Source organism: Babylonia areolata, chromosome 8, assembly GCF_041734735.1.
Source record: "Babylonia areolata isolate BAREFJ2019XMU chromosome 8, ASM4173473v1, whole genome shotgun sequence".
NCBI lineage: Eukaryota > Metazoa > Mollusca > Gastropoda > Neogastropoda > Buccinidae > Babylonia > Babylonia areolata.
This window is the reverse complement of record NC_134883.1, coordinates 25,786,852-25,798,152: the sequence shown is the minus strand read 5'-3', so window position 1 is coordinate 25,798,152 and position 11,301 is coordinate 25,786,852. Positions and strand designations below refer to the sequence as shown.

The 11,301-nt window shown below is 44.1% G+C and overlaps 1 protein-coding gene across 1 annotated transcript; it reads left to right on the top strand.

The window, feature by feature from the left end:
• The first annotated feature begins 3,865 nt into the window (after positions 1–3,865).
• On the top strand, positions 3,866–10,767 carry LOC143285248 (uncharacterized). Its single transcript, XM_076592507.1, has 4 exons — positions 3,866–4,143; positions 6,314–6,512; positions 7,490–7,907; positions 10,700–10,767. The coding sequence occupies exons 1-4, from the start codon at positions 3,866–3,868 to the stop codon at positions 10,765–10,767; spliced, it is 963 nt and encodes a 320-aa protein (XP_076448622.1).
• The last annotated feature ends 534 nt before the right edge of the window (positions 10,768–11,301 follow it).

Here is an 11,301-nt window from a genome sequence, read left to right as displayed (position 1 = left end):
CAACAATACCGCGTCCACGGCAGTCACGGTCGTAATGCTATATATCAAGCCAATGATCGTTAGTTTTTGTGACCCTACCTCAAATAGCGGCGGCAGCCACTGGCATACGCCTCTTTCAGTTTCGGTCCGGTGATGTCACTGTGCGTGACGTCAGTATACCGCAGGTGAGGCGGCGGCATGCCTGGCGGGGTCAGCTCACTGAGTGACGGCCCACAGCCGTCAGAATATTCGCCAGTCACTGAGTGCCAGTGTCACGTTTCCATCAGTATCTATCCGGCTCTGTAACTTGAAAAGCTGAGCGAGGATCACGGGATGGTATCCGGTTCTGAGTACGCACTCCAGTGATCAGTCAGTTTTGGCGTCGGTGCCAGTGTATAAAAGCACAGTCCCGGCAAAGGAAGTCAAGTAACCCCGGCCGGACTGACGTCAGTTCTGCATCATAATTATGTTGACCTGGCCAGCGAGAACGGCCACTCTCAATTCCACGGCCGCGGCCACCATGGTGACTCACCATGGCCCCTTGTTTCTTCATTAACGAAGGCCATGGACCGGGCAGTGACTCCAGCCGTGACTGATGCCGCCGGGGAACCACTCCGTCCCCCGACAGTGACCGCCGAGCGTGCAGCTGCCGGACCCGGCACTGAGGACCTTCACTCGGCGGATTACTGATGAGTTCTGGTTAACTAGTTCAGTCCACATGTTACTAGAGGCCCGGCCGGCGCCGCGGCGGGCCGGGGATGGACTGGGCAACGACTCGGAAGTCTGAGCCTACTAACTTGACTGAGTCGACGGCAACTAAAGGGGCCGGGCGGCCGGGCTTTGCCGGGCGGGCGCCGCGGGCGGTGTCCGAATCCCTTCTTGTACTCGATCACGTCAGTGACCTTATACCGACGGACGTGACAGTGTCATTTTAGGAACGGTTTCAGTGAGCCACTGACACGGGTAGTCAACTGCGATGATTATCAGTAGCACCTCTGAATGGCCCGGATAACTGAGTTGCCAGTTTTCTTTTTTTTTCATTTCTTTTTTTCATTTTTTTTTTTCAGTTGAATTAGTTAGTCATATTGTCGCGGATTCAGTCAAACTGAAAAACCTTCAGTTCGCTTTTCCGCGGCCGCCGAGACTCACTGGTCGAATCCAACTCAACTATGATATCACTGACGATACCGAGGACGGCACTATGCGGGACCGGCACTGAGCCTCCGCAGTTGTGGCTAGGGCATTTTCTGTAAACATAAGTTGGCACGGCGGCCGCCGCGGCACATATTAAGTTCTTCTTAACAATGATCGACATGAGTGTTTAAATTCCACTAGATGTCACTGGTGTAACTTAATAATTTATTTAGAAATCGCTCGGCTGGCGGCCGAGCATCACTGACCGGATGTCATCAAGTTGCCGGGACTGCCCGCCGGAGTCAGTGACTGACCCCGCGGCCGGCGGCGCGGGCCGCGGCCGTGGCCGCCGTGTAACCCGCAATAAGGCAGCCTGGACATAAGTCATGGGACGTAACATGACGATGAGGCCGCTGTGTTGTTACGGTCCTGAAGACCATGACAACATTGAACTTCAAATCACACCGTCGACACAGGTGTGCGATAAATAGACATTAGCGAGACGCGTCCTCAGTGTCACATGTTCCACAAACATTGTGCGTGGCTTGTTGACCACCTCTGCCTGTGCAGACTACTTTTATTCGTGCGAAAGAATTTATTCCAGCCTAATCCATTACAATTTAGCCTATTTCACCCACCTTACACACACACACACACACACACACACACACACACACACACACACACACACACACACACACACACAGGCACAGCACACACCCCGGCCGCCGGGCCAGCGCACAACTGAACACTGACGTACTGGTACCCGGCAGCCGAGCGCGCCGGCACGCACCATACACACACACACACACACACACACACACACGATGAAGTGTTTGCCGTACAAATTGAATATATACTCATGCACATGCGCACCCTGAGTCACTCGTAGTCCCCAACAAATGAGGGAATAGAAGTCCGTTTAGTGTCCCGTCACTCAAGCTTACTGGTGATCGTAGACATCTAGTTTGATAAGAAAAAGTTGGTGTCCGGACGGAGGCGGATGTGTTGTATGGTGATTTGCCGGGGGAAACTGCCGGATAGACGAAGAGCGGAATCAAAAACGAATACTCTCAGTAAATCTATAGAAGAAACAACAAACTTTATGGAATGGTCAAGTGAAGTCGTTTTCAGTTCTTTGTGCTGATTGCAGTTTTAAAAAAATTACTGAATTTTTAAAAAGGAGGTGGGTGGGCCCGGGAATTCACTGTGAACTTGAACGGTTTTTTTTTATTTTTTTTTTTTTTAAAGTGGGGCCCTTACCTATGATTCATTCAAAAAGAAAAAAATGGTACAGAACATCACTAAGTCACAGTGACAACTGAAGTACAGCAAGTAACTGAGAAAGATACACTGAGACAGCAATAACTCCACACAAAAAATCAACGACCAGAAAGGAATACGGTTTTCCATAATAAAATACTGAGTGTCTTCAAGTGAATGCCGGGACGTGCTAGGCAGGAAATGGTCGAGAAAGGAGACAACAGAGACTGCCGGTGAAAAAATCACCGAAACAAAACAGCAAAATGTATAGGATTTCTGGAATGACTAGTAATAACAATGTATGACGCCCTTTCTCATTAAGAGCTTACTCGGGGCGCTTTACATGGAAAACAAGATGACTGGAAAGAACTGAATTTTTCCTGTTTTTATGCCAAATTTGGTGCCGTTCAACTGACAAAAGTATTTGCAGAGAAAATGGCAATGTTCAAGTTTACCACGGACACACACACAGACAACCGGACACCGGGTTAAAACATAGGCTCACTTTGTTTACACAAGTGAGTCAAAAAACCGTACAGGAACCAGTCATGACCACTTTCTCTCTATCCCTTCATACAAGCAACGTGAAATGGTAGGCATGGGGTAGTGCTGTAGAAGAAACAAAGAGTGCTTACATACACGTATTGACAAGACGAGTTTCTAGTGAAGAGCGAAAGGCAGAGACGGAGTGAGATAACGGATATGATGTGGAAGGTTGTTCCAGATATGATGAGCAATAAAGAGCTCAGAACGCGGTCTTGTATTCATGGCACGAGGAATTTAAAGAAGGTAACCGTCTCCCATTCAATGAGAAAGCCGAAGCAGAGAAAGGGTGTTCTTTGACAAAAGATGCCATTGCATCCAGGAAGACAAAAGTGTGTTCGTTTGGAGTCACAACTAGATTTATTATACATTTAACAGACCTTGTGCTTTTCAGTCATGATTTAGGACGCGACATGACATTAGGTCTTGGCGCAGGGCAAAATCCTGTCAAGGCGGTATTCAGTTTCATATGTAACAGAAAAGACTGTGTGGTTGTTGTTCCCCCCCCCCCCACCCCCCGAATCTGATGGGGACAGACATCACGCTGGAAAGTAACTCACGATGTCAAATTCGACGTTAACTATCTTTTACTGACGTTAGCTAGTTACCTTGCCAAAGCCAGGTATAGGCTGGACAGACTGTTTCACAAACCGATCTTCAGTGTTTTTTTTATGGCTGAATGGTTATGTTAAAAGCAATGTTGCTCTATATTTTTTAACACGACCCGTTAAAACCCCACACATATTCTTAGCCGGCGGCATGAATTTTCTACAAAACTGTCAAAACAATTTCCTCCACCTAAATTAATTTCTCTGTGGTGCGAACCATATGGAATTCGTTGAAGCAACCTGTTTCTTCTACGGAATAATTGGAGATTCTTAAACTTATCATCAGGTGTTTTGCGTCATCGTGCTGTCGGTCGTGCTACTTTAACGTCATATTGATAATGTCGTCATGGGGTGCTGCTATGCGTACCAGTCGAAAAGAAAGCAGCGCGGCAGGCGGAGTGGACAGCGAGGCAGAAAGAGAATGCAGGCAGACCCCAGCCATGGAGGAGGGAACTCCGGTAAAACCCGGGTGTGCCCCTGGATGCAGTATTCTCCATTCCCCTAGTCTGCGCTCTCTGGTGGGGGAAGAGTGCCTCCAGATGCTGAGATGCAGTATCTGTAAGGAGTTCTTCAACATTCCAATCGTCCTGCCTTGTGGACACACCTTCTGTCTGCAGTGAGTGCCAAGTTCGTTCTTTAACGGCAGCTGGAATAACTTAAAGCATTAAAGAGTTGGGCCTGTACTTGATACAGAGTGATACATTTCCCTAATTAGTGAAAATCTGTTCGTGTGTCATAAGCTCTCTCTTTCATTGTAATAATGATAAATGTGGAAACTCATGTTTCTTGTTGTTGTTTTTTTTTCCGAATAAGGTGGGAAAGAAGCATCAAACGTATATCCTGGTTTAACTTTCAACTTGAAACAAACTGATCAGGAGCAAAAACACACAGCTACAACTCCCCCTTTCCCCTTGCAGAGCAGCAGCTGTTTCACTCTTAGAAGAGCTCATCAGGATCGCTGCTTTGCTTCTGGATGTTAGCTGAAGAAAAGCATTCCCATCTCGGAAAAAATCCTCATACACTGGGCAGGAACATGATGTTTGTTAGGAAGTTGGCTCTCAAAAGCTATCATTAGTGGGCTAACTCATTGTAAGGAGTCTGGTTTTTTTGGTTTTTTTTTATTGCCTTGCCTTGTCTTCTTTTGTCTTGTATTCTCTCTGTCTCTCTCTCTCTGTCAATCAATCTGTCTATCTGTCTGTCTCAGTCTCCACGGTAAGTTCAAGTTACATTGCTGATCCTGAAAGAAATCGGCCATAATGTCTTACGGCCCCCGTTGGGGGGAAAGGCTGGGCCAAACTCTTCAGGTTCAGGTTCAGGTAAGGGGCGATGCCAAGCATCGTAGCCTTGCGGCTTTATACGCCCCGTTGGTTTTCGTTTTGTTCTGTTGTTATTGTTTTTTTTTTTGGTCAGGTACTCCCAAGCCCAGGCTCACCTTTGCCTACCAAAGTCAAACATTGTTTTTCTTTACGATATCGTGGTCATCAATAAGCCTTTTAAAGGCATTCGTGTTTGGTGCCCGTTTGATTTCTGAGGTTAGTCTATTCCAATAGTTAGTCACTCTGTAACTAAACACATATTTTCTAATGTTGGTATTATAATGTTGCTTCTGAATTTTGTCGGTACTGTTACAGGTGACAATGTTAGTTTGTGGATTAATAAAGAAACATGCTTTGTCAATGTCATCTACATTATTATATATTTTATACCCTTGCATCAAGTCACCTCGTACCCTTCTTGCTTTAAGGGAAGGGAGCTTAAGATATTTTAGCCTTTCTTCATAAGAAAAATTCTTTATTTCATGGACTAATTTTGTTGCTCGTCTTTCCATTGCAGCAGACTGACGCTTTAATTTTGGGAACCAAACCGTGTTTGCATATTCTAATACAGGTCTTAGCAATGCTTCATATAGTCTTAAAATGTACTGCTCTTCAGAAATGTGAAGGCACGCTTGATTATACCAAATCTCTTATTTGCCTTATTTATTATGCATGCAATATGCTTGTTAAAGAGTAGGTTGGGTTTTTTTTTAATCAAAAACAATACCTGAATCATTTTCTTCTTCACATTTTTCAACATTAAACTCTTTATCACCAATTTTCATTAAGTAGTCATGTTAAGGGTTTTTGCTACCAATATGGAGCACTTTGCACTTTGTAGCATTAAAGTATAGGTTCCCTGTGTCTGTCCATTCCACTAGTGAATCTATGTCTCTTTGCAATATTTGGTATACTAAAGGGTATGTGTATATTTTAGTGTCATCAGCAAATATTTTTCAAGTGCTATTTACTGATTGTGGAAAATCATTTATAAATACAGTAAAACGAATAGGTCCCAGTATACTGCCTTGGGGGATTCCACTCAGGACATCGCACCACTTGATTGAGATCTACTAACTTTAACTTTCTGTGATCTGTATTTTACCTGTGATTCCATAGGATACTAATTTTATCAATAACCTTTTATGTGGCACTGAATCAAAAGCTTTTTTTTTATTTTTTAAATCAAGGTATAATACATCATCAGTGTTATCACCATTATCAAGTAACCTTGTTGAATCTTCCATTACTTCAAGTAACGGAGTTTCTCATAATCTACTTTTTCGAAAACCGTGCTGACATTTAGCATATAAATTATTTGTCGTCATAATTATGTTCAACAGTAGCGTCCCTTGCATGTCTTCATTTACACTGATACGGTAGAAGCAACGTTTAAATCACTTCACTCAGTACAGTCCTCTCACACTCTCTGCTTTCTCAGTCTGTCATGTTTTCTTATCATCCTGACAGATGTTTGACTGATATGTGCAAACAAGCAACCCAGTCTCGTGGCCAGAGTGCGAGCTTCACGGGAACAGAGGGGCTGATTGGCTGCCCCAACTGCCGCGTGCAAATTTTTGCCACGCCCATTCTGCAGCGGAACGTAACTTGTAACTTCATCATCCAGGCTCTGGTCGACACGCTTCGCAACAGGAAGATACCCAACAGGGTAATTGTGTTATGAATTGATCATGTCACCCAGCTGGGTAACTGTGTTGTGAAATTTTTAAAGACCCCCGACAGGGTAATTGTGTCATAGATTGATGTCACCCAAAAGGGTAACAGTGTACTGAATGAAATGATGTCACCCAGCTGAGAAATCAGTTGTGTCGTCAGTTGATGTCACCTTGCTGGATGATTTCGTTGTTAAGAAGTGTCAACCGATTGGGTTCTTATGTCATGAATTTATGTCACGTTGCTGGATAATTGTGTCGCGAGTTGATTTTGTCACCTGTCATGTCAAGAACTGTCACCCAACGGGGTTCTTGTGTTGTGAATTGATGTCACCCAGCAGGGTGTTTGTGCTTTAAATTGATGACACCCAGCTAGATGATTGTGTAATGGGTTGATGTAACTCTCCGGTGTAACTGTATCTTGAACTGGTGTCAACCAACGGTTTGATAGTGTGGCTGTGAAAAGATGTCAGCCACCTGAGTTTTTGTTTCAGTAATTGATATCATCTGACGGGGTAATAGTAAGTTGATGTCACCTTGCCTGTATGCCCTGATTTCTATGTTGATTTAACATTTGGTGGGAGATGAACTATTCTGTCTTTTCTTGTTACCTACATTTTACTATAAAGTGCAGAAAGCATGCTCTCAGAGTGGCACACCACGCTGAATGTGACCTCATGTTATTTATCTATTCATTCATTTTTAAAATTACTATTAAATTTACCATGAAAAAACACCAAAACAAACAAACAGATTAAGCGCACCGGGTTTTCTTTTTCTATAATTTTTGTTGTTGTTATAGTTATTTCTTTTTTTTCTTTTTTTGGTTTTTTGTTGTTGTATTTCTCCGAAAGTACATTGCACTAAATAAATATGAGTACGCAAAACGTCAGGCTACTTCGAAATGTTACCATATATGAATTGCCGCATACTCGTGTACGAAAACATTGGTTCTGTATGTTCTCTCTCACAGACTAGCGTGTCCGTGAACACAGAGCAGTCCTTGCTGGGTCCCCCTGTCCGGGCTGTCAGCGAAGAAGCGTTGTGTGGTGTTCTTCAGGACCTGGACCGCTTGTCCACTTCTCTTCACCACAGGTCTGTTGTGGACGACGCCTTCTTTGAGATAGAGCAGATCCGCTTCTGTCATCTGCATAACCTTGACAAGGCCCCAGGAGATACAGTTGATAGCAGTCCTGACAGTTTGAGACCCATTTCAGTGACGCCGGCTTCTGTTCCGTTACAACCCTCGAGAACGAGCTTCGTTCAGCAGCAGAACGCGGACGTGAAAATCAGCCCACAGAACCTAAAGAGGTGCTACGCAGCAGCTTTGGCTTCAGGGAGAGACAGATCTGCAGCAGCACCCACGACAATCAAGAACGTGGACCTCAATGGTAGAGGGACGAGACCCTCTTATTGCAAAGCTTTACCGGTGTTACCGTCAAATGTTAGCTCTTTACATGCACTATCATTCGCACAGTTTGGACGAAATCCATCGCCCATATCACAAAACAGGAACAGAAATAACCCTGGAGTTGCGTTTGAAACCAGCTACAAACGAACTGTATCAGCACGTGAACAGTCACACCCCGTTTCCAACTGCAACCATACCCCAGGACAGACGGGCTTCTGCCAAATTAAAATGTGTTTCAAAGACGGAAAATCAGACAGCGGGCAGAAATGGGAGTCGCTCCATCTGTTAGCAAAATCACCCACAAAATTACTTACTCCGGCACCTAGAAGAGACAGGGAATACCATTCACGGAAACGGCGTAAGCTCCAAGGGGAACATAATTATGTTCCGATAATGGAAACATACGAAAAGAGGTTCTTTGAAATCATTCATGGACATCGGCTTTGGTGACCGACAAACGAGTGCAGGAATGTGGTCGCAACATGAGATTCACAGTATGTGAGCGAGAAAAATTGTCTCAAAGATAAAATATCTGTGAAAAATATTTTTGGGATGTTTCCCGAATAATGAAGGACGTTTTCGATTTTCCATATTCATGGTCACTGAGGTTCCCCGCACTTTAACAGAACAAGACGTAACTAAAGTTTTCTTTAAAAAACCAGGACAGGCGAAGTTTGAATGGCTGGTCAAATGCGTCGAGTAACTGGACGTTTATAAACTTCCGAAGTTCATTTATTCATCGTGCTCTACGGTGACCCTACTCCTGATTTCGATTACTGAAAGAAAGGAAACAATTTTGACAACCGGTTTATGTTCCAGGGCGTCATGCTTGTTGCAGAAAATAAACATGTACTGGTGTCATAAATGACTGCTTGAAATCAGAATTGGGGTGGGTGGCGAGAGGAGTCTAAAAGAAAGCTAATCGCAGGATAAAACAGTTGTCGCAGTTTGTGCACAGTTCAATGCGCGACAAGTTATCTATCAGTTTGTTAAGATTTCTCATTTACATATCTCATAATTACGGGTAACTTTTTGAGGTCGACTAACATTGTCAGTGTTAAGTAGTAGACTACACAACGCAGAGCATGAGAGCGTACACATGAACAAGAACTCGATCGGCTATGTAATAAATCCCTTTTAGACTGATACGCCCCTTCCATGCAGCAGTTCTCACACCTCGTTTGAGCGACATACAGTTGTTTTTCTTATGCGCATGTCTGACCATGGGCACGTGTTTAAAGTGAAGCATGATAACCAAAACTGAAAAACTTTGGAATGATGTGGAACGCCCGTATATATACATATATGTTTTTTGTTGTTTTTTTTTTTTTGTATTCTTAAATGTACACAAACACCTTGATCTCTGACTGTGAGATATCCATACACTCCACACCACAAGCAGTTGCCAACGATTCTTGTAATCTGTTCATACGATGCAGTTACCTCTCTACGCTAAGTGTTATCGTGACTTGCGGTCTGACTGCTATTTCGTAACCACCCTGTGTCACATTCGCGTAACAGCTCTGTATTCCTGGATATTAATTTTCTGCCGTTGATTAACTGTTATTCTATTACCAGGTCCCACTAACAGCCATTCCCACAAATGGCTGACAAATTCAGGCACCACAGCTCTCCGATTGCACACACAACGTAGGGCCTCAGTTTTGCCAGCGATTCCGTGTGGGCTACCATATCCCACAGCCGGTCGAGTTGAGTTTAATTACATATTGGCTGGCGTCCGGCCAAGTCATCCAGTTCTTGGGTCTTTGTTTCGTAGTACGAGTGACCATGTCACATCTGATTGTTGATCTTTTATACCACACTCATTGTCTGCTGAAGGTCTGTCGCTTGTACAATGACTTTGTGACTGCAAAACTGCAAACCCTTATTCTACACCAATTTAGGTTGGAGCTTTCCCTTGTAATTGCTGTTTCTCGTGCTACTGTTGTGCGATCGCGGCTTGTTTGACACCCCTCTAACTGTTGGCTGTTCTTTGTACCATATTTTTTGTAATTGCTAACTATTTCTTTAATCACGTCCGTATAATTGCTAGCTATTCCCCTATTCCTGCTATTTTTTGTACCACGACCCTCCTCCGCATCCCCCCCCCCCCCTCTCACGTGATCATTAACAACAAGAAGTATAAACTTAGCCCCCCCCCCCTCCATTCCCGTTTCATATCTGTTCCACCCCCATCCCCCGTTTCATAGCTGTTCCTTGTAACCTGATCCTGTGGTTGACAGCTATTTCTTGCAGCCTCATCCTGTGGGTGTTTATTTATTGTAGCATGGTCCCAGGATTCAAAACTGTTCCTTGTTGCTGGATTATGTGGTTGACAGCTATTCCTTGTAGCCTGTTCCTGTAATTGACAGCTATTCATTGTAGTTTGATCCTGTAGTAGACAGCTATTCATTGTAGTCCAATCGATTGGTTTATAGCTAATCATTAGTATATTTATATAGCCTGATCCTAAGATTCATAGTTGTTCCTCGTAGCCAGATCATAATTATTGTTGATAGTTATTTCTTGTAATCTGGTCCTATGATTCACCTTTGTAACACGACCGTTAGTTTGATGTTTGCAGTCGGACTCACCAGCGTATTTTCAGACCTGTTACTTTTGTCTTAACGCCCCCCTCCCCCCCCCCCCCCGTCCCCCAACCTCCCCCCCCCCCCCAACCACCCCAAATTTAGAATGAGAAATCTTCGCGTGGATGCACAAGCAGAAGGTGAAATAGGCACGTCAGTAATTTTCATTGGACTCTGGACACAGGGACTTGGACCAGCGTGCACCGCGCTTGGAAACAGACCATGGTTGCCCCCAAAACGGTCATTCCTTGATATATTTTTTGCCAGAGCTTACTATTATTAGTTGCACTAAACCTCAGTTTTTAATGACTGACCCTGCCTTGTAGATTTACCACATCTATCCCATTGCCGTCCATTTCATTGCGTCTTTTACCGTGTCTCAATGATTGCTGTTTCGTTCACAATGTCTTTTACCGTGTCCCAGTTGTCGTTGTTCCATTTGAGTTTTTTTTTTTCACGTTATTCTTTCTTTTGCCACACCGCGATGTTTGTCAATTAATAACAGCAGTAAATCTTTCAGTTTGCTAGTCTTTACATCAGTACATAACAGCCTATTCTGACGCATTGTGAAATAAGCCTGCATTTCGTTGTCAGTGTCAGAAACAATACTGGAGCAAAACTATTGTTCACCATGACACTACAGATTTTATCAGAGACATCTGACACAGCCTTAATGTTTCTTGCATTGTTGATCTTGTGTGTGTGTGTGTGTGTGTGTGTGTGTGCGCGCGCGCGTGCGCGCGTGCCTGTGTGTGTATGTGTCAGTGTGCGTGTGTGTATGTATGT